The 24,090-nt window shown below is 26.7% G+C and overlaps 4 protein-coding genes across 4 annotated transcripts; 1 reads left to right on the forward strand and 3 right to left on the reverse strand.

The window, feature by feature from the left end:
• Positions 1-8,646: 8,646 nt before the first annotated feature.
• On the forward strand, positions 8,647-9,462 carry VNE69_12172 (uncharacterized protein; the record flags this gene model as incomplete). The annotated part of the gene is made up of 1 exon (XM_065475260.1): positions 8,647-9,462. The coding sequence occupies one exon, from the start codon at positions 8,647-8,649 to the stop codon at positions 9,460-9,462; it is 816 nt and encodes a 271-aa protein (XP_065331332.1).
• Positions 9,463-11,858: 2,396 nt separating this feature from the next.
• On the reverse strand, positions 11,859-12,383 carry VNE69_12173 (putative exported protein; the record flags this gene model as incomplete). The annotated part of the gene is made up of 1 exon (XM_065475261.1): positions 11,859-12,383. One exon carries the CDS (start codon positions 12,381-12,383, stop codon positions 11,859-11,861), a length of 525 nt encoding a protein of 174 aa, XP_065331333.1.
• Positions 12,384-15,859: 3,476 nt separating this feature from the next.
• On the reverse strand, positions 15,860-16,210 carry VNE69_12174 (putative SP-containing protein; the record flags this gene model as incomplete). Its single annotated transcript, XM_065475262.1, has 1 exon — positions 15,860-16,210. The coding sequence occupies one exon, from the start codon at positions 16,208-16,210 to the stop codon at positions 15,860-15,862; it is 351 nt and encodes a 116-aa protein (XP_065331334.1).
• A 6,106-nt stretch (positions 16,211-22,316) lies between these two features.
• On the reverse strand, positions 22,317-22,784 carry VNE69_12175 (putative SP-containing protein; the record flags this gene model as incomplete). Its single annotated transcript, XM_065475263.1, has 1 exon — positions 22,317-22,784. One exon carries the CDS (start codon positions 22,782-22,784, stop codon positions 22,317-22,319), a length of 468 nt encoding a protein of 155 aa, XP_065331335.1.
• Between the last annotated feature and the right edge of the window lie 1,306 nt (positions 22,785-24,090).

Genomic DNA, 24,090 nt, shown 5'->3' on the forward strand with positions numbered 1-24,090 from the left:
AAAAAGTTTTAACTATAAAACTTGGTTTAAAAATTAGATTAAAGTCGTTTTATTTTATTATTAAGAATTTTAACTATCGAAGTGGTCAGTATTTTTTATCTTCTACTTTCTTCTCTTTTTTTAGCAATTCATTTTCGGGGTTCGAAAAAAAAATTGTAACGTCTCAAATGCTTGGGCTGATAGTTATCTTGAGCCGTTTTATTTAGTTCTAATTTAATCATATTATATGTAAAACATAAGATAAAACTGATTTAATAATTAATTTTTCTAAATTATGGTCAAATAGATGTTAAATACATTAAATATATTATTATTTTATGTCATTATAATTAGATTCTAATGCTTATAATAATGTTTTAATTATTTTTATGCTGTTTAAAACAGATTTTTTTTGTTATGATAATTTTTACTATGCATAAAAAATTGGTGTTTTTGTTAATTTATTAGTTTTTATAGACCAACGAAGATTCAAAATCTCATATTTATGTTCTTTAAATCATTCATATGTATTATATAACATAAAAATTGTAAGCTATAGTAAAAAAAAACTGGCATACGATTATTTTCATAAATTAATATTAATATATGATTTTACTCAATTTTAATTTATGACATTATAATTTAGTTGCGTATAATGTTCATTATAAATACAATAATATTTCTTATTTTTATCAGAAAATTTTTATAAGTACAGATTTAATCAAGTGTAAAGTAAAATGAAGAAACAAAAAGAAATTAAAAAACGAAAAAATAATTTGTTTATTTTTAGTTATTTTCTTGTTTTATAAATTTTTTTTTTTGAGATTTTCTCCTCACGTTCTGCCCGCTTTGAATTTCAAAAATCAGTGAAATTTTTTAAAAATTGGTATTATATATGTAGGGGGGCGTAAAGTTGAAATGCTCCGTCAATTTTTTTAAGGAAATAGCATAAAAAATAAAATGTCTTCTATTGAAATGTGGGATATACAATGTAGATATAAAATGAAAGGAGCAAGTTTATGCTTCCTGGCATTAGTAAAACCAGATACACATTTTAAACACTTAAGCTATAAAGGGGTTTGAAAGTTTCTGTTTGATTAAAAACTTTTAAAAAAGCATTTTTTCATGAATATAATGATTTATCTGAATTACATTGTTCTAATATATACATCGTAAAAAAAAATACTATCTACAATAATAAATACTTAAGTTTATTTACACATTGCATTTCAACATTGGTTAAATATTCTATGGTGGGGCATATTACAATTTATGATTGTATAAAAATGTCAACAAAGTTTCTACGTATATGATAAACGTTATAAACAAACGGTACCATTGTCTTTACTTTTTAGTAAAAAATTATTACTTATTGAGATAACACCCAAACTAACCAATTCTATAACATAGTTTCCTCATTGGAATCATGGAAAGAATACTAGATTTTTATATTGTAATTATTGTGTCTTCATCTGTTTTTTAGACCATTTTTTTCATAGAGTTGATGTTAATCGACTATTATTTATATATGGATCAAATACAATTTGAAATATGGTAAATAAACGTTATCGTTGATAGCAGGAACAAAACCAATTTATATCAAATTATAATATTCATATTTTACTAAAGCAGATAAATATTATGTTGGACAAAACCACTAATTTTTTTTTCTATTTGATGACGTCCATGATTGTCCATTTAACTGTCAAACGATCCTGGCATTTTTAAATAGATAACATACATATAAAAGCATAGTTAAACTAATAACACACCCATAAAACCTTCGGGCAAATATTCTAGTATTCTTGGTTGTCCTTTGCTTGATTTTAACTATGTTCTAATATTCATTTTTTGTTTATAACCAAAAAAATCGAAATTTTGATGTAAATCAAAAATTGTTATTTTTTAATTAAAGGCTATCTTAGATTTTTCTATATTTATCTCGTTTATGTTGTATTGTAAAATAAATTGTTTAGCATGAAGAAAATTTTAGATTGTTAAAAAGAGTGAAAATTTTTGCTACATATAATGGTATAAATTTATATATGTATCTACAATAATATTTGATTAGTTTTTGATGTAATTAAAAAAATCTATCCTCTCTTTTTATGTAAAAAAGCAATAATTACATATCCAGGATCCTCAAGTCTGTGATTTTTTTTCCATATTAATGAAAAAATCGAAATTTTGTAAATAATTTACATTTTAATATTTACTGTCAAAAATTTGTAATTCAGTTGGTTTTTATGCAAATTCCCCACTTACAGTTAAAAAATCACAGACACTGTTGATTAAACTCAAATCTAATATATAAACTGCTATTATGATAATGAATTTATATTTTATTAGAAAAGTAATTGTTTAACTATTAGTTTTTATCAAATTGATATTTTTGATAATGTGTAATGACTTAGAAATATATATGATGATCGTTGGAAGCTTAATATTTTTAGGATATTTTAGATATTTCATGTGTTTATTGAATGATAATTTTAATAACCTTTCAAATGAAGAGTTAAAACGTACAAATAATTGATCTAGATACTATAATATGCGGCTTCCGGTTATGATAGATCGTATTAGTTATTTAAACCATAACTCAAATTTTAATAATGATATGGAATGTAAATGTGATACGATTGTATAACTTTTATTCAACAATCTTTTTGTTGGTTTGTTTGTAATCATAGAAATCTCCCCACAAAATATTATTAAATATCACTGTACAAAATATTTTTTTAAAATCTTTATCTTTATACAAATTATTTTTGATTTTACCTCAAAAACTTTTTAAAGAAGATTTAAGTTAATTCAATAAAATATATTACAATGTATAATGTTGATTTTAAACATATTTAAAAATTTATATCTAAGGGTGAAATGAATTGTAATGACACCAAAAGTTCTTTTAGAGATTATATAATTTATATTATAAGACTATTTTCATTTTTTTGCCGATATTTTTGAGTCAGAAACCATAGAATATAGGTTTTTGGAGCAATATGTGCTTATTTCCACAAATATAGAAGCTTGATAACCACATAGGTGTAAGAGTTTATGTTAAAATTACTAAAATATGTATATAAAAATTTTTTACACGTTCGGCGTAGTATAATACTATCCCAATGAATATTGAAAATATCTAAAAAAGGTCCTTTCTAATTTAAACTTTTATTGTGCACAATTTTCACTTAACCTACAAACAAAAACCTCGTTTATTATTTAATGGGATGCAGCGCAAGAATTTACCGAGTTGACCCTGTATCATGGTGGTAAAGATTTGTTTTTGCTATATAATGACATTTTTACAATAATTTAACTTTATTATTAAGATTTATAGAAATATAATTACTTTAATATTCCACATGTTTAGTATATATTGTATGTATCGAGAAAAAATGATTATTAAAAAGCAGATGTACGGTTTTAAAAAAAAATTTTTTTGACACAAGGTATTTTATCTCTATTTAAGCTTAGAATCTGAATTATGTTGGGAATGGGGCTAAAGATATTATTAACATAGTTTTTTGAAGTTATCGATAATTTAAATTGCTTCAGTTATTGTTAACTTTGGTCACGTTTATTAAATTTAAATTTACTGTTAAACTGCGTCACATTGTATCATATTTATTTTATAATACTCTGATTTTAAACATTAAATAAAACTTTTACAGATATTCGACGGTGAAAACTAATAATTTCCAAGAAAAATTATTTAGACATCTAATGACTATATATATTCTTATCAGAGAAACATTGTTATAAATAAATCGGCGGAACTGATAACCGGGACTCAACTTTAATCATAAATATTATTTTACAAAAAATCTCTTTTTTAATTCGAAGAAAAATCATTGATTAAATATTTTTTTAAAATTACAAGAGAATGTTCTGAATTTTTTTATAATAACATATAGATGCTAGAAACCAACATAGATTTATAATGTTTTATTCTTTAAATATTCTGACCTATGCTCTATTGTCTATCTTTTTATATCAAAGAAATTTTTTTTAGAATTTTCAATAATTAAATTTATATTTAAAAACAGATAAAATCGATGGTAAATTAGGCACAAAAAAATTACTATCAGTAAAAGCTTTACGATTTATGAATATCAACAATTTCATTGACAAATATGATATAAAAATTCATAATGTTAATACTAATTTATTAATCTAGATGCGACGTAGAATTATATATATAAAGGATTTCGTTGAAGTTATTATAATTATTTTGATTTATGCACAATAATTTTTCTATTCGGAAATGTATCTTTACATTAAGTTATTACAGATAAATAAAAATATGAAGAAAACCCTTATTTTCATTCGCTTTCGTGATACTTAAAATTTTAAAGATGATACAGAAAAACATTTGATTGCCATTATTTTTTCATACTATGTATTTTTAGTACTAATATATACCTTCACTATAGAAAATCGAATAAAAATTAATAATATCTTTAAATGGGATTTAACTCTTGCACATATTTATATCGAACGACTTGATGCGGCTTTGCGCTGCGATCCTTAAGTTGTGACAATGCATGTATTACCTCATGCCTATAAAATTAACATCCAACGGCACAGAACTTTATACCAAACAATATTTAGATATATTTCGGCAATATAATATAAAAATTTTAAAAATAAATTACTGGCGGACATTTTAGTAGTAGACAAATTTAAGATATAAATTAATTCTAGATTTAACGAAGCATGTTATAAAAATTGACCGTGATAGAGACGGTAGGGATATAAACACGACTGTTGGCAAATATAATGTCTCTCTGATACTTCAAATTCAAGTGAGATTTTGCGGGATCACTCGTAACGGAAAACAAACCTCAAAAATCCTCACACACTACAGATCATTGATATAGACAATTATTAAAGTAATATTGTATTGAAACCATAATAATGATGCATCCTAGATGAGCACAGATGACATGGACTTATTACTGATCAGAAATGATGGTATGAATACAAAGTGTTGATAAATTTTCAAATATTTTATATTTTGCCCCTAATTTTATGAACAATAATAATAAACATATTAACATAGTGAGAATGAGATAGAACCATCGAATAAACAGATACATAGAAAGAATATTGTAAATGAGACACGAAGACTTGAGTTGATATCCTTCTTTAAGAATATGGAGTAAAATAAAGATTGAGTGGATTGTAAATAGAGCCAGTTACAATTTGATAGATTTGCACTACGATTTTATTAAAGATCGTGAATAAATTAGCTATGTGAAATAGGGACAGATTGTTTTAGGTGTATTCGGAAGTAAAACATTGTCTTTGGTAAAAATTTACCTAATGAAGCAGGACAAAGACAAAAGCATTAATTAGTACATCTAAAATGTAAAGTCTTTATCGCAATTGTTTAAACTTAACAAGAAGAAGTAATTGAGATTATTACAGGTGTGATAAGAGACGAATTTGGAAGAGTAAATCATTTTTTGAAAATAAGTTGATCTTTAGATGAAAAAATTATTAAAAAGTTGATAATTAATAAAGAAGAATGTTTAGAAGAAATAAAAAGAAAAGAGGAGATGTAACACTTACTCAAGAAACTTGAAATTTTAAAAATCGAAACAAATTAACAAGCAATTAAATGCTACAATTGTAAAAAATTTGAAACTGTCGTATGAAAACAAATTACAATCAACAAAGAAGTAAGAAGGAGAAAAATTAAGCACTGAACTATCAGACATCATTAAAAAAAAGAAAATTCAGTTTATTTTTATGGACAAGAGATTTATATTATTTTTGCCACTGGATCAACTTACAACTTTATCAGTAACGCAGTGGCTGCAAAGTTTAATCTACCATTTTAATGAAATTCCGAAGAGCAGTATTTGAGGCCTGCCTTGATGAGCCTTTCATTTTAAACAACTATACATTCATGAATTGACGTTCAAAGACCAAGTAAATCGTTATAAATTTTTTATTTTACCTAAAGTGAGAATTGAGAAGAATTGATCGGAAAAATGGAATGAGAGAGATGATGGAAAAGAAGATGGTGGTTTTGTATCGAAATTAAGACGGAACCGAGTAAAAAAGTAGTAGAGCCCGTATATACATTGTCAAATAACATGAAAAGGGCGTTGAAAAAGCGATTCAAAAGATTTTAAGCAAGGAATACATTCAGGAGTCTAAGTCTACGTGGCTTAATAATCTTCGGCCGATAATAAAACCAGATGGTTCTATTCGAGTGACTACAAATTAGTAGCGTTAAATAAAATAATTGAACTTGACAGGTTTTCCCTCCCCAGAATAGACGAGATTTTATACAATTTGCGTGGAATGAAATTTTTCTCAAAGTTAGACCTGGTAGATGTTTTTTTCAAATTATGTTGGTGGAAAGAGATAGATTCAAGACAGCATTTAGATTCAAACATAGACTGTATGAATGGAAGGTGATGCCACAAGGATTCAAAAATTCACCTGCAATATTCCAAAGGTCCATGGATTTTGCACTTAAAGAAGAAATAGGAAAGAGTTGTTTTGTTATGTGAATGATATATTAATTTTTGGCAGAGATGAAAAGGAAATCATGAGGCATATAAAAGAATTAGAGAAGCTTAATATAGAAACAAGCTTAAAATAAATGAAGACAAATCTAGTTTTAGACAGCGTGAAATTGACTTTTAGGACACCATATAGAAGAATAAGATACTCCCGTTAGTTAATAAATCACAAGGAATAGAAGATATAAAATCGCCAAGGGATAAGCAACAGCTACAGGAATTTTTAGGAACTATTAACTATTATAGAAAATTTATTAAAGACTGCTCCGGTATATGTAGTCCGCTGTACAAATTATTAAAGACAAGAAACAGTTCATTTGAACAGAGGAAGAAGAGAAAATTTTTAAAGAGATTATAGAGATTTTCAAAACGAACATTGGATTATTTAAACCAGATTATACTAAAAATTTTATTTTGACAACTGACGCTTCTAAGTATGGAGTCGCGGCAGTACTTAGCCAGATTATTGATAGAGAGGAGATACCCATTGCGTTTACTTCTAGGAAACAAAAAGGTCATGAAATTAATTGCGTATTACCGAGAAAGAGTGTTTGGCAATATTATCGGGCATTGAAAATTTTAATCACTTTTCATATGGAGCGAACTTTGAGATAATTACAGATCATAAAAGATTAGAAGTACTAATAAAGGAGAAATAATTTTCCCGAGAACTCAAAGATGGTTAGATAGAATGTCTAGATTTTGCTTTAAGGTGACGTACAGACAAGGCAAAGACAATTCCCACGTAGATTGTTTGAGCAGAAATTTTGATGTTCGTTGAAGATGAGGAAATAATGGATGATAGTAAACAACTGGAAGAAGACAAAGAAAACAGAAAGGATATAGAAATCAAGAAGTATGGGGTTGAAGAAAAAGAAATTGTGCGAGCTATTCATTTAGAACTATTATATATTAGGAAACATTCATTAGAGTATGAAATTACAAAAAGAGGACTCAAAATTAATAATGTAGAAAAACCAGTTAAGGAAGTAGTAAATGAATGTGAGATATGTTGTCAATATAATTCAAAAAAGAAAAAAAAGTTTATTTTTGTTACGGCGTTTGAAAGAGGAGAAAAGGTTGCGGTGGATATAATAGGCCCAATAGGGAAGCAATATATTATATCGGCTATTGATTATTTTACTAGAGAAGGTTTTGCAAAAGTTCTTAGTTCAAGAAACGATGAAAAGGTAGTAAGATTTGTAAAAGAAGTCAACGAAAAGGTTAAAGTAAAAACGCTTATATTAGATCAGTCAAAAGAAAATTATTGTAAAAGGATGTCAATTTTTGTAAGCATCATAATATTGAGTTACATTATACGTCTCCCCATTATCACCAATCCAATGGTAGAGTAGATAGATGAAATCGAACACTACAAGATCTAATTTTTAAGAATAAGGAAGACAGTTTTTATAAAACGAAGTTAAAAAGAGCTATAGAGATTTACAACAACACATTTCATACTGGAATCTTAATGACTCCCTAAGAAGCAACCTTGTTAATTGTACAAGAAAACTAAGACAGATTCAAATGGAAAATATTATATATATTAAAAAGAATGGATAAGATGAACAAGAACATTTTTTTAGCCAGGGAAGGTTGTATTAATCAGACAAGAAGGAAATAGAGGAATATGTTGCCCTAAGTTTAAGGCTTGAGGATGTGTTTATAAATCTTTAAAAAATAATGCGTATATAATTGAGATAAAAAAAAAGACACGCTTCTCAGTTAAAGAGTTTAGTTGATGAGCCAACTTTGTAGAGGAAGATGTTGATATATTTTTAAATATTTTAAATGTAACCCCTAATTTTAGGATTAGAACAATTAAAACATTAACACAAAGTAATAAAAATCTAAGTCTTGATGTCGTAATATAAGCGTATTCTACGAAAATATAAAAAGAATGAAAGTAATTGCAAATAATTAAGCATTACACTCTTACTTGTTGATAGTTATTAACTAAGCATCTAAAAATAAAAACTATATTATATTTAAATAATTATACAAAATAAATAAACCATGTTGAATGTAAAAAACATGTTTGATCCCTAGATATATTTTATCATCTAATATATTTATTATAAATTGATCTTTTTTGTTTAAACAGTAGAATTTACCCCACTAAATGATTTATTTTAAATTTTTTTTATCATTCATAAAAGGTTCTTTGTTTCAAGAATCAATCGACAATTTTGATTTATCTTTATTTGACAATAAAGTAAAAATTGAAAAAAATGTCGATCAAGAACCCTTAACGTATTCCCATCGATTGCCCAACTCCCATATTGATATAAAAAGTCATGAAGGCATCAAGTCCGAGTTTCCTACTAAAGTATGTGTGTCTAATAATGAGAACAAGCATATAGTAGAAAATGAAGGTTGTGCGTTAACAAGGCTATTGGATTATAAATCATGTGCGAACATTTTATGTGATTTCGAACATCAACTTTTGAACATTGTATCAGGAAAAGGGGACAAACTAATTAGTAGTCCTTCATCTGCCGAATGTAAAATGTATGAAAACTTGACATTTCCGTTGAGCGATTTAAAGATATTTATTAATAATCTTTTACGTAATATTTCAATAATTCCAAAACAAGAAATTGATGATAGTAAAAATAATGATCTTATTCAATGGCTAGATTTATTAAAAAATTTAATTTTATTTATTAGCAGATATGATGATATTAATCCAGATTCTCATAAAGTTCCTGCAGATACATTACTTAAAGTTAAAAGAAATAATAAAATTTTGGAAATATTGGAAATTATTAATGTACAATATATAATTAGTAAAATCGAGAGTATCGCCGACAAAAATAAGATTGAATCTCTGTTTATTATTAAAAATGAAATTGACGTTTTATATTTAAATATAAATATTTATAAAAAGAGATTGAATTTGATATATATTTTCTTAGTTGGACAGTTAATTTTTTAGTAATAAAATAATTGTATATTTGGTTTTTTATATTTTTAATCTCTATAAATATTGTATTTGGCTTAGATAAAAATTCAAAATCATAATTTAAACTCTTTTCTCTCATAGTTTAGCGAGTAAAGAGCTTATGTTGTCAAATAATGCAATATTTTAATGTATATTCGCAGTGATTTGACCTGAAACATCTTTTCAACTTTTTCACATGTCAGTAAAATCTTCGTTAAAAATTCTCTTCAAAGCTTAGAACAGGCTAGATCTTTCATGGTTAACGGCTCTCCAAGATGATATAATCAGTTATCGTACACGGACCCAATTTTGGTAGAAAATTCGTTTTGCGATTCTATACATATTCAAAGTTAAATCTTCGGCCATGAGCACTTGTCATTTTATCTGATGTTGTAAAAATATCTATGAAAGAGTATTATTTTTATAAAATTCATACTAAAATTTTTCTTCTAGTATTAAATTACATTATAAATTTATTTTTGAAATGATTTTTGCTTTAAGCATTGAAAACATAAATTATCATCATTGAAGTATGACAAGACGGTAAGCTCACCTCTGCTACTTGCAAGACTAAAACATATTCCGTAGAAAATCTAATAAAACAGTGGAACACCTAGCGTTCAGATGCGAAAAAAGTTAGGATCAGATTACACAGGAAACACAATGATGGCTTAACATGCATTCACATGTTACTGCGCAAAAATACAAACTAAAGCCGACAAAGAAACTCAAGGGTCATTTTATCCAGGAAGTAATTGCAAAATTGACTTGAAATGAGAACAGATCATTTATTAAGACAGATATAAAGATTAAACACCACAGACCAGCTCTTGTAGTTAGATTCAGAAAAAAAGAAAGAAATGCATATAATTAAAATCGGGATCACCTCAATCGATAATTTTAAGCTACGGAACTTAAGAAGCTTAAAAAATGATATTCTTGCCAATAAATTGTCAATGATGTTTGGATTTAATGTAATATTGTTCAGCATGCATTAAAATCGAACGGCGAATTACGAAATATCATGAAATGCAACGAAGAAGGCTTGATATACCAATATTCATCGAGGAGTATATCCGGTCTCTTGCTCCATAGAAGACTCTTGAAAGTTTATCTGTAGAATATATATAGATCAGGAGATCTCAGGAATGATTAGTAAAGACGAAGACAGAGAGTCTAATCATCTCTATTCATAAAAGGTGCATATGAGACTGTTAATCTAAGAATGGAAAAAATGCTTCATTTGATGTATTTAAGTTGAAGCATGAATTAAAAAATATTCAAAATGCACACCTTAGCGACGGGTAAGAACATAAATACGACTTGTTGTCAAGACACAACGCTTACTAGGCAAATACATCCAAAAAATCTACTTTAAGTACAATTTTGGATGATACTATAAATATTTTAAACCACACACATACAGCATTATCTATCAATTATAATCAGTTTAGAGGCATATATACAGGCATAATCATTAGATGGCAAAAACAATACAATGTATTATGAATGCATAGGATTGACACTTACTATGAAATATTACACGAGAACATAATGAGAGAATGCATGCCGAACACCAAGCTAATAATGAAGGAAATGCGCGCATTTTGTGAAAAAATATAAAAATGAAATGTATGTGCTAAAAATATCGAAATTTCATTTTTTTCAGATTTTTTTTCTTAATTATATTAGCTATACGTTAATGATGATAAAAAAAAAGTTTTAGCCGACAATGATTTTTCTAGTATAATTAAAAACTTTGTTGTTTGTATTTGGTGTTTTCGCTACAATCCCGCATCTTTTTTTTACTTAGGCTGTCATTCCTACAAGCTATCATATTCTTAATCCTGTAATGAGACACGCTTCAAAAATTTATGTGAAAGGTGGTTTTTTATATGATTTCTTTTTTGCAGTTCTAATTATGTTTTAATTTATTATGATGTACTTATAGAGCCAAAAAATTCATTTTAATGGCTCTGAGCTAGATTTATAATTCATATTTTTCAGATTATAATAACATATGAAAATTTTTATTTTCTCTATTGCATACATCTCAGACTGCAAAACTAATAAGGCATTGTTGTAATATTTAAAATAATCTTTATATTTAATTGTTTAAAACGTGGAGATGTTTAGTCATTATCAATATCCATACAAAAAAGATATAATTCATCATAAGCGGTAAATTGGAAAAAGACATTAACTAGACAAAAAGTATATCATGTTTTTATCATATGAAAGAATTTAATATTCACAATAGGATTATAAATAAATACAGAGAGTTAATTGTGTAATTAACACAATTTCTGTAAAATTTTAAAAAATATAAAATTGAAAGATTACAGAAGTAATTTGCACATTTTGAATTTTTTAAAATTAAACACTAAAATTTATTCATAGGTAGCCATATTAGGAGAAAATGGATCTTCTTTTTTCGTACACTTAAGTGTTAGTTCAACTAGAGTTGGTGATACGGCAGGAGTTTCGTCGTTTCCTGTATTTCCGTCTTCGGCAGGAGTTTCGTCGTTTCCTGTATTTCCGTCTTCGGCAGGAGTTTCGTCATTTCTTGTATTTCCGTCTTCGGCAGGAGTTTCGTCGTTTCCGGTATTTCCATCTTCGGCAGCAGTTTCGTCATTTCCTGTATTTCCATCTTCGGCAGCAGTTTCGTCATTTCCTGTATTTCCATCTTCGGCAGCAGTTTCGTCGTTTCCTGTATTTCCATCTTCGGCATGAGTTTCGTCGTTTCCGGTATTTCCATCTTCAGCGGGAGTTTCGTCGTCTTGCGCATCTCCATCACCATTTTCTCTAGGGTTTATATTAATATTAATATCAGATTTCCCATTTATATTTTTCGTAGAAATAATAAAACCTATTTTAAAAATTGCACTTAATTTTACTAAAAGCGATACCTTCATTGTGGGGTCCTCCAAAAAAAACCATTTATACTTTGGTACCCAAACAATAAAAAAAATAAAAATTTTAAAAAATAATTAGTAACACTAGTAATATTAATTTATAGAGTTTAAATCATTTGTTTATTTTTTTATATAAATAAATGTCATTTAATCAATATTTATTTTGACACATCAAAACAAAAAATTTTGAGCTAAAATTATTTTAGTCGTAGGTTATTACTCAAGTTCTATATCATATTTTACTTGCATATTTGTGTACAAAACAAACTTTAAATATATTAATTTTTGGGATCTAACAATATACAGAAAATACCTGCTACTTACACTATATAGAAGCTTATGTTAAGATCAGAATTGAGAAATTGTTACTGGAAAGTTATACTTTTGTAAGGCGCAAAAAATATAAGTGAAAAGATGCAGACAGTAGTTCTTTGCTTGAACTTAATAAGGTAAATGTCACAGATATGTCGAATAAAAAATGAAGAAACGACTCAAAAAATTGAGTGTAAAACATTACGTCATGATGTTTTTGACACATTTTCGATTGATTTTTTCATAATGATACAAACAAAATTTTTCAATACAAGAATATAAGCGGTTTTTGTAAATAACTAAAAGATACAAAAATATATAATCTTTCTTTTTCAAAATTATGTAGCGGTTATCGTGGACATTATCAAAAAAGCATAAAGCACGATATTCTTAACATAGAAGAAAAGCGTATGTATAATTACATTATGACAAATATTCTATCGGCGATACAGCAAATAGTTTTTATGTGCCATCTTTTTATTCATAGTTCTTTTAATGCCTAGAGTTTGCTTATTTACAAATACAACTAGTGTAAGCCACGTGGAATTTTATATGAAATAATTACCAATCTCGCAGTCCTTTTGTTAGTCAGTCTATTTATAAATAATTGCAGTAATGATCTTATATAATGAACTTAAAAATAGTTATAGATAATGAGATTTCTTTAGAGATATATCCCACTAAAGCCATTTGAGTATGGTTTTAAAAATATATGTCTCAAAAGTAACATTTATAAATGAACAAATATATTCATAAACAATAAGTTCTTACTAAAAATGAATATGGCGAGATTAAAGACAATTCTACAGAAAAATTATGTATGAGACCCTTGATCGAGTAGCAACAATTAAAGATTTATAATAGTACGACATGAAAAAATGCAAGCAGAAACGAAGCTTTACTCTGCGATTTAAGTACAAAAAGCATGTATGTGCAAGGACAATAAGAACTTTGAATTTTAAAGAATCATAAAAGTCTGCGTCAAAACAAAAACAATGTCTGAAAAGAGGAAATTTACACACAATATGGCATGATACAGGAAGTAACCCACATGTTTATATGATATAAGTTAAAGTACATTTTTTAGAATTTCGCATTGTGCAGGACGTCGTGTAAGATGAATAACTGATACAGATGGATACCATGTTAAAACAAATAAAAAATTTAGACTTACTGCAAATGCAAATTTTATACCCAAAAAAAAATTTACATCACAAAAATTGATCATTTTATGCTTATTTGTTTTTACAAAAAAAAATTTCAAAAGTAAAATTTGGCCGCAAAAAATTGATATCAAGACGTAAAAAAACTGTTCGATATTTGTAAATAATACTTCAATGACTTCACATATCATAAAATTATTGTTCCACGATTAAATCTTATACTTTCTAAATTTAAGTACATACCTTTGAATTCTTTTATTAACTTTACAGTTCATAACGCTTGACAAAGATATATTAGAATTGTTTTAGTTGATATTTGATGAAAAATAAACATTAACAAATACTTTTCTAACCAAAAAAAATGTTTGTTCATTTGTACATGAAGTAGCATGTATGGTAAAGACTTTTCATTCGAACTAATAATGGTTTTTTAAATGATATAATTCTAAACATAAAAATTAGGTATTATGTATGCTTTTATCATCATATAATTGAATTTTTAAAAATCGAATAATTGTTTAATACAAAATTATGTAACCATAAAAAATTTTGACACAGGCCTTTCTCATAAAAACGTTTACAACATAAAATATTACTTAGAAATTATTAAGATTATAACCTTTTACATATATATATGGAGTCATTTTAACATATGCTTTTTTTAGAAAAATATCGTAAGATAACATGCCCAATTATACGTTAGATATAAAAAATAATACCAAATGGGAAGTTTTTATTATCACAAAATTCAATTTATAAGCAAGAAAAGAAGTCTTTTGGCAGTTCTGACTTGCCAGAGTTTTGATCTGAGGCAAAGAAAGAGTACAAATAAACAATGTTTATTTATAATTTTTAATCTTTATTAAAAAATCATTTGATATAAGTTTTTTTTAACTTAATTAAATAAATACATAACATTCGAACACAAAAGAAAAAGAACAACAAGTGGGATTCGCGGTCAAGAGACAAGAAACTTACATAAAGAGAGGTAAAAAATAGGGGCGATAACAAGAATGAAGAATGTATTTGCGGAAGTGACATTAAAGCATGCGTTAAGACGAGCAAGTGTCGAACTGCATGATCTTTTTTTCTGAGAAAAGTCAAGTCAGCTTAAAAAATTGGAATGAAATTATATGAAAAATCGAAAACATGTGTAAGAAAAAGAAGAGTAAGAAAAAAAATAAGAAAGAGGAAATAGAAAAGTTAGTTAAAGGGATGAAAAAGATCCAACAAATGAGACTAAAGAAAAACTGATTAGAATAGTAGCAATACCAAGAAAAATAATCAGTATTAAATAAGATAAGAGAGGCAGTTTTTTTTATATGAGAAAATAGGACATATAGCTTAAAACTATATGCATCGTAAAGAAACACGAGAAGAGAAAAAAAGGATAAAAATTCAAAGTTTTAGGAATCTGTAATAATGTAAATAATTAATTATTTATTTAGGTATAACAAAATATCTTACTTACTAATTACTTTTCACAAGCTATACTCACAATTTCTTCTGGCAACCCCGAGTTCCTCCTGGAATTCACATATTGGGTCCTCGAATACCCCTTCCTGTTCAGTATCAAGCCCATGTCCGATTGACATAGTTAGGCTTGCTAAAGTCATTTTAAGGACTCTAGTCTGCTTATATGCTTCCGTTCTGGGTTCTAATCGGAGCAAAAGTACTAACATATTATAATTATTTTACCGTTACAATGTTTATAATGTGGGAAGTTTCTTCATTATTGTATTTTTCAATGCAAAAAAGGTATAAACCGATTGTTTGCATAAAATCGAAACATTTTATTAACCAGAATAAAGTATATCATGTTTTGATCATATGAAAATGAACAAAAATTATCAATAGAATTTTCAATAAATACTGAGACTAAATGTAATGTTTATACAATGACAGTCGGCTTTTTAAACTTTTGTTTTTAAAAAAGTTGAAAGAAAATGATACACAAGGAATTTTCTCAATTTAAATTTATTTACAATACAACACTAAAATTTATTCATAGGTGGCCAGGAAAGGGGAAAATGGATCAATTCTTTTCCCACACTTGAGCGTTAGTTCAACTGGGGTTGGTATTTCGTCTTCAGCAGGAGTTTCATCATTTCCAGTATTTCCATCTTCGGCGGGAGTTTCATCATTTCCAGTATTTCCATCTTCAGCAGGAGTTTCGTCATTTCCGGTATTTCCATCTTCAGCAGGAGTTTCGTCAGCTTGGTCATCTCCATTTCCATTTTCTCTAGGCTTAATATTAATATTTACATCTGCTTTTCCGTTTACATTTTGCGTAGCAATAATAATACCTAATTTGATTAATAAATTGAATTTTACTAAAAATGATACATTCATTGGGGGTTCTTCAAAAAAAATCTTTTATAGTTTGGTACCAAAACAACAAAAAGAATAAATATTTATAAAATATTGTTAGTAATACTAAAGACTATTAAATACAATAGAATTTGGTGCTTTTTGTTTGTTTTTTAATAAACAAATCGCATTTTATTGATATTAATTTTGACACATTGACACATAATTTAAAGCTAAAATTGTGTTTAGTCGTGGTTTATTACTCAATTTTTTACATAATATTCCCATATTGTGTACAAAACAAAATTATTAAATTTTTTTTCGCCTAACAATATGCAAAAAATAGCTGCTCCTTATACATCACATAGAAGCTTACGTTAAGATCAGAATTGATATATTGTTACTGGAAAGTTATACTATCGTAAGTCGCCAAAAAGAAGAACTGAATAAGATGACGATAGTACTACTTGCCTTAAACTTAGCAACGTGAATTTTATTAGAAATGACAATAAAAATGAAGAGATGACTAAAATAAACGTAAAGCATTACGTCATGATGGTTTTGACACTTTTTTGTTGAATTTTTTCATAATAATACAAAAAAATACAGAAATTTAAGGGAGCCTGTAAAAAACTAACATATACAAAGCTATAATCTTTCTTGTATAAAACTACATAACAGTTATCGGGGACATTATCAAAAAAAAACATATAACACCACCTTCCTGGCATAGATTGAAAATCAATGCCAAAGGTACTTCAATACAAATATTATATCATAGATGCAGAAAATAGTCTTTTACTGAAGCATATTTTTTCATAGCGCTAAATAATACCTAGAGTCTATTTATTTAGGACGACAACCAGTTTTATTTTTGTGAAAGTAAGTATAAAAAATTTAACCAAAAGGCAAGGCTTAAGCTAGACAGTCTAAAGATTTAAAAATTGCGAGATGTGATATATATATGATAAAATAAGTAAGGTTATAAATAATTTGTAATGTCTTAAGACATGTAAATCACTAAAAACTAATTTGAATATTACGTTAGGAATATAATACCTAAAAGTAACATAATATAATACAAATATATTTATAACTAATAAGCACAGAATAAGGTGAGTGTAGCTAGATCAAAGACAATCCTACACAAAAAATAAAATATGAGACTCAAACCGAAGTAGAAACAATTAAATATTCATCTTTAGTACGACATGGTAAAATGCAAGCTTTTATGAGGCTTTCTCTGCGATTTGAGCATAGAAAACATGATGTGAAAGGGAAATAAGAACGTTAATCGTAAAGAATCATTTGGTCTGCAGCTAAACGCCAACAATTTTTGGAAATATAAATGGATATTTTCACATAAGATGGTACGATACAGAATATACTCACGTGTTATATGATATATCTTAAAGTTCATATTTTATTTAGAAATTCGCACTGTGCAAGAATTCGTGTAGAATGAATGCCTTATAACAAACATATCAACTACTTTTACTTTAATGTGAATTTATAACCCAAAAAAATATTTTAAATTCAACAAAACAAATTCTTCTTTGCTTATTTGTTTATAAAAATAATAAAAAATTTCAAAAGTAAAATTAAACTGCAAAGATTGTTAGCGAGAAGTTTACAATAAATTGATCGATATTTGAATCTACTCCAATGACTTTCACACATTATCGAAATATTGTTTCTACTAATAACTCATATACCTTTCTTGGTTTTAGTACAAACATGAAATTCTTTAATCATTTTTACAATTCATACACTTAAAATTGACACATCAGAATTGTTTAATTTGACATTTGATGAAATTGAAATATAATCAAATATCTCCCTAATCAAAAAAAATTATTTATCGATTATTTACATGAACTAACTTGTATGATATCAACTATTTATTCGAACTAAAAAATGGTTTATAAAAAGGTTTTTTTATTTATTAATAAATCAGCTTTAAAATTTTTTAACTATATTATTTATATTTAGATGTTAAATGAATTTTTTCCCAAAATTATATAACCAAAAAAATTTTCTAAAATGACTTTCCCCTTTTAACACCTAAACATAAGATAAAACAATAAGAATTTTCAATTACAAATTTTTTATATATACGTAGTGTTATTCTTGAAATTATACGTTTTTAAAAAAAAAATAGTCGCAAGGTAACATGCCATTATACAATTAAATGTAAAAAGTTATAAAAAATGTCTCAGAGGAATTATTGTGTGAATTAAGTTCTGATATGAGTTTTAAATGGGTTTAAATTACAAATATATATCTAACATTTCTGGATCTCTGGTAAAAAATCATTTAATAATTTATTGATTAATTTTTATTAGCCAAAATACAGCCGTAGATACACATGTTATGTTTTTAGTAACATCAAATAATTGTATTGTTGTGTAAATAAGCTAACACTTCTATTTATTTAAGTAGACACATTAAAAAAAAAATTTAATATCAACTTTTGTCATCAAAAACGCTAGCATACCACATAGGTCTCGCTAAAGTATTTAGATCATTTTTTATCAATACAATTACATGCAAGGTCAATAAAAGGGACTGTGCTGCTTATAAAGTGTTTAATGTGGCTTATAGTGAAGTTTACGATATATAAATTTGAAATTACCGCGCCATTATTATAGTTTTACTCATTTTCTAAGGTAGATCTTCTGGTGTGATTTTCTTACTAAAGATCTCGAAAAAGGACCACGCAGTTCTTTTTACAAATACAGCATTTGTGGTGCTGATTTGATTTTACTATGCAAAATTATTACCTAGGTCAATTTGAAATCTCAAGGTGTTATATATACTAACGATAGAACTTAATTGCCGTTTCGCCTTTTTCTTTATCTGCTTAATTTTTTCTTGTGTATTATATAATTCAATGTATACTTAACCCTCTTTATAGATATGAACGAATTTTTAAGAGTTGATTTCTGTTTTTTAGAATGTATATTTTAAAATGAATCTAATTTAAATAATTAAAATATTATAATGATGTCAAGTAAAAAAACGCTATCGAAGTTCTACAGCTAATATAACTATTAATCTAAATAAATTGCACTGTTTTGTGGGTATTGTTTCAATTTTTTAATTTTTTTTTAAAAAATTTTTACTTTTTTGGGAAAAAGAAATAAACTGTCTAGGCTAGCCTCATATATTCATATTGTAAATAGAGTAAGCATAATAATAAATTATTTTATCTTTATTAAGTCTTTTTAAGAAATGTAGATAAAGCAAAGATTATATGTGTTAGTACGATGATATCATTCATGAAAGTGTATAAATTATGGCGCTAAGTGTATCTTTTGTAAATTTATTTGAATCCAGTATATATATCATAAATAAATAATTCTTATGCGACCAAAGAATGGGTGGTTTGTGGGATCTTATTGCTCCTGTTAGTTATATTAGTAGGTTTCAATGTTAAAGTTATAGAGAACAGTTGAAAGAAGTCCATATATATCAATACTATGAATTACTATGTAGGGTTCGCCCAATCATTTACTAGCAATAAAAAAATTTGGAGATTAAGCGTGCATCACCGATAATATGATTGTGACAGATGAGTTGAGTAAAAATAATACAACTAAGAATTATAAGATCGGTATATTTTATAAAGGCGCGACAAAATAGGCAGATTCTGGGCAAACGTAGAAAGCATGTTGAAATAGCTGACGTCGAAGAATAACAGATTTTATAGCGGTCAGATCTAAGAGAGGCAATATTTTTTAAGAGTGTCTAAAACCATAAGCCATGAAGTATACTAAAGTTTTAGTATAATAATCAAGAAATTATATTAGCCGGCTATCTAAATTCAAATTGAGAATATATCGAAAAATTGTAAGATTTTTCCGATAAATAATAAAAAGGCGAAAGAAGCTATTTTGTCTGGCTATTACATATTTTTAAATGTAAGTTAGGTCTTATGAAATTAGAGAAGAAATACGAGTAAGTCTTTTGGTTCCTGTATTCTTCACAATAGGATACCGTAAAGAGTTTTAGATAATAATATGCGTCAGGAATTGTAAGTTATACAAAATGTGTGTAAATATGATAAAGTTGAAAAGATAGCAAGTAATAACAAAACAGAACTCTATATTAAACATGATGATTGGAGTAAATTTATAGCGATAGCGCGCAGAAGGTAAACGAAGTACATAGGAGCAATGATAAGACTTATAAAATAATTTGAACATTAAGAGATGGCATTCAAAAATCATGAAAATGTTAATTTAGTAAAAGCTATACGAAACGATAAAAAAATTGGATTAAAATTCGCACACTGGAGTCAAAAGCATGCGAGTTAAAACCACAATAGATAAGATAGGAGTTTTACGAAGGTTAATAATCCATGGGTAACGTACACAGTATAATTTAGAGAAAAACTTAATATTAATCATATAGTGGAAATTATTAAAATAAAACCTCCTAATGTTGTATAAAAATAAATTAAAGGAAAATGTTCGATATAGTGGAATAATCAAAACTAGTTTGGTTTTTTCTTATATCGTAAAACATTGGAATGTCAATTTTTTAAAAAAAGACACAGAATTTGATAGACAAGGCGATTGAAACATTCTGAAGAAGATCGGTGAAAGAGAGTAAGATCATATTTTTTAAAAACATTCCTCAAGTTATGTTTTGACATAAATAATCTGTAATATATTTTATTAATAATATGTATGTGATGTTAACACATTTCAATTTTAACTTACAAGAACTCTTTTTTAGCTTTTTTGCATTTTGACATAAAATTTTTTTTTGCTTAAAATGATCTAATAACAAAAATAAATCAGACATTTTTATGATTTTTAAATCGTTCCAAAAAACTTATAATTTTTATATTTAATTATATGTGTTGAGAATATATAATTAAAATATCACCCTACTTACAATTATCTTTAACATGGTGGAGAATAAAATTATTGAACCCAACAAAAAACAAAAAAAGAGGTTGTAAGTTCCGTCGAGGCATGAGACGTAAGAAAATGCAGTTTAGGTTAGAATGGGATGGTTGGTTGTCTAATAGAAGAGAAGGGAAGACTTGCATCAGTCGAAGGACCCGGATAGGTGAAGACGTAGAGTAGCTATGAAGAGCTATGGAGAAAACAGTATTGACTGTAATAAAATCTGGCATAAGAGATGCACAGATTGAGTATAGTGGTAATCCTACTATATACATTTAAAGCTATCGTGGCAAGATAGCTGAACCGCCAGTGTATAAAAATCCAGAGAGATTTAAAAGAGAAGAAAATCAAAAATAAACTATGTTGTGGTAGAAAAATAAAATAGGCGGAAAAAATTAGATTTCATTGATGGGAAGACATGTGTAAAGAATAATCACATGCCCATGACTTTATGTATTTAACAGGAAAAGAAGTACCGTAAATACCAATACAAGAAGGGATAGTAAGACGCGAAAGGGTAAAACGCAGCCCATGGTCAATTAACTTAAAAAAATGCACTTTTATTTTGAAAGCCAAGTAGTAGGCGTTAGAAGTTGTAAAGATAATTAAATCACTCAGCTCTAAATTTAGCGCGGGGATGTTGAGAATATATATTTAATAAATTTAACCCCACTAACAATTATCTTTAACATTATTTAAACCATTTATTTGTTATGGGTTATAAATCCCACATTGTAAAAATTTATAAGAGAGATTAAAATTTAATTGTGTGTAATATAAATTAGTATAAAATCAAAGCATATTTCCAAATATCCATAGTCTATTTATTAAAATGTTAGATTTAATTTTACTGTAACAGTTTTCTTAAAAAGATCGTCTATTTTAATTGTTATATTGATTTCCACATAAACGCTTTTTGAATAAAGTTTATGATCACTTTATAGAAGAAACGTTCAATAAATTTTACAGTAATTTAATAGTAAGCTTTATATGTCAATTCCTGATATTATTTAGTAAAATAGCTAATTTTTACATAGATAGTTCTATTTAATGTATAAAAAATCCTAAAATTTTATAATTGATATAAACAATTGGCGTGTTTTATAAACAAACGCATGTGCAAACCATATTGCGGGACATGTTTAAAAATGGCAAAAGACCGAACTTTTGCAAATACCATCATATTGAACTATAAAAGAAGTAATATATTATCAATACACTATTAAAATTTATTCAGCTGTAGCTAGATAAGGAGAAAATTCACAATTTCTTTTTAGATTTTTAAGTTTTAGTTCAGCAGGAGTTGGTTTCTCAGCATCGCCATCTTCAGCAGGGGTATCACCGTCTTCAGCCGGAGTATCACCGTCTTCAGCCGGAGTATCACCGTCTTCAGCCGGAGTATCACCGTCTTCAGCCGGGGTATCGCCATCTTCAGCAGGAGTATCGCCATCTTCGGCAGGAGTATCACCATCTTCGGCTGGAGTATCTTCGCCCTCAGCCGGGGTATCGCCATCTTCAGCTGGAGTATCTCCGCCCTCAGCAGGAGTATCACCATCTTCAGCAGGAGTGTCACCGTCTGCTCTAGGTTTAATACCACTTTTCGCCATTATTTTTCGAGCATTTTGCTTATTTTGTGTAGCAATAACAAAAACAATTTTAGATAATAAACTAAATAACATCACAAAAGATACATTCATTGGGGTATACCTCAAAAAACCTTTTATACTCGAGTTTAAAAACAATAAACAAATACAATAAATTTAAATTATTGTTTTTTATCTAAATAATACTAATTTTAATGTGATTTTTTTTTGTTTGTTTATATTTTTTAATCATGGCATATCAATTATTAATCGTGATTCAATAAATACAAATAGTAGAGATAAACGCTTAAATATCTGAAATTTTTTTACTAATAGATTTTATGGGTTTATTTTTTTTAACAAAACGCAATCAATAGACATTAAAAATTTGAAAAAAATATATTAAAAGTTAAAATTTTATAATTAAAAATCTAAAAAAGGAGATTTTGTTTTATACATTAATCTTTTTAGTTTTTATATTTTTGTTTGTTTCGTAAACAAACGCAATCAATAAACATTAAAATTTGATAAGATTACATTAACTTTTAAATTTTTGATTTTTAAAAATCTAAGACGGAGTTTTTTGCTTTGAGTATAGTTTAATATTTTTTAAATTTTTGGTTTTAATGATATTAATAAAGAAAGTTTCTGCCTTTATTATTATTATTTATTAAGATATATCAAAGTTTAAAAGTTAATATTTAAAATATTGAAAATGTACTTCTGTTTTATATATCATTTATTAATTTTATAAAAATATAAAGAAATTCAATATGATAAGCCGTGTAATATTAAACTTGTGCAATGCATTCTCAGATGAAATATAAATATAAATATAAGTAAAACTGCTAAACAAGATATTAAGTGTAAATTTGCCAAAAACCTCTACATCTTACATATTATCTTGATGTTTTTACACATCATTGTTTATATCTAAATAAACAAAGAACTTATTTACTTCACATTATTTTTATTATAAAAAGAATCGAAACTTATGTAAACCTTCTTTATAAAGTAATAATGTTTTATATTTTCAGTCAATTTACTATATATATTAGATTGCTAATGTATTAACTAATATAATAAAACAACATATAAAGAACTCTTTTTCGAATTTTGTATTAAGATGCAAGACATGATACATATAATATAATTTTGGGAAGGAAAAAGCTTCAGACAGTCAATATATGTATCAAAAAATTTTATTTGGTTTTTTTCCTACCAAAAAGCAAAATAAAATAAATTAAATCTGTTGAAAATATTTATCTCTGATTTTCTCATTCATATTCATTTTTACTTCTAATTTTTTTTTCGTTTTATCATTGCAATATTTATCAATAAAAAATCATATTTTAGCCAATTAATATTTTATGTTTTAAACGCAATAGTATAGTTAGTTTGTAAATATTGTAAGACTTTC

The sequence above is a fragment of the Vairimorpha necatrix genome, chromosome 12, assembly GCF_036630325.1.
Source record: "Vairimorpha necatrix chromosome 12, complete sequence".
NCBI classification, from domain to species: domain Eukaryota; kingdom Fungi; phylum Microsporidia; family Nosematidae; genus Vairimorpha; species Vairimorpha necatrix.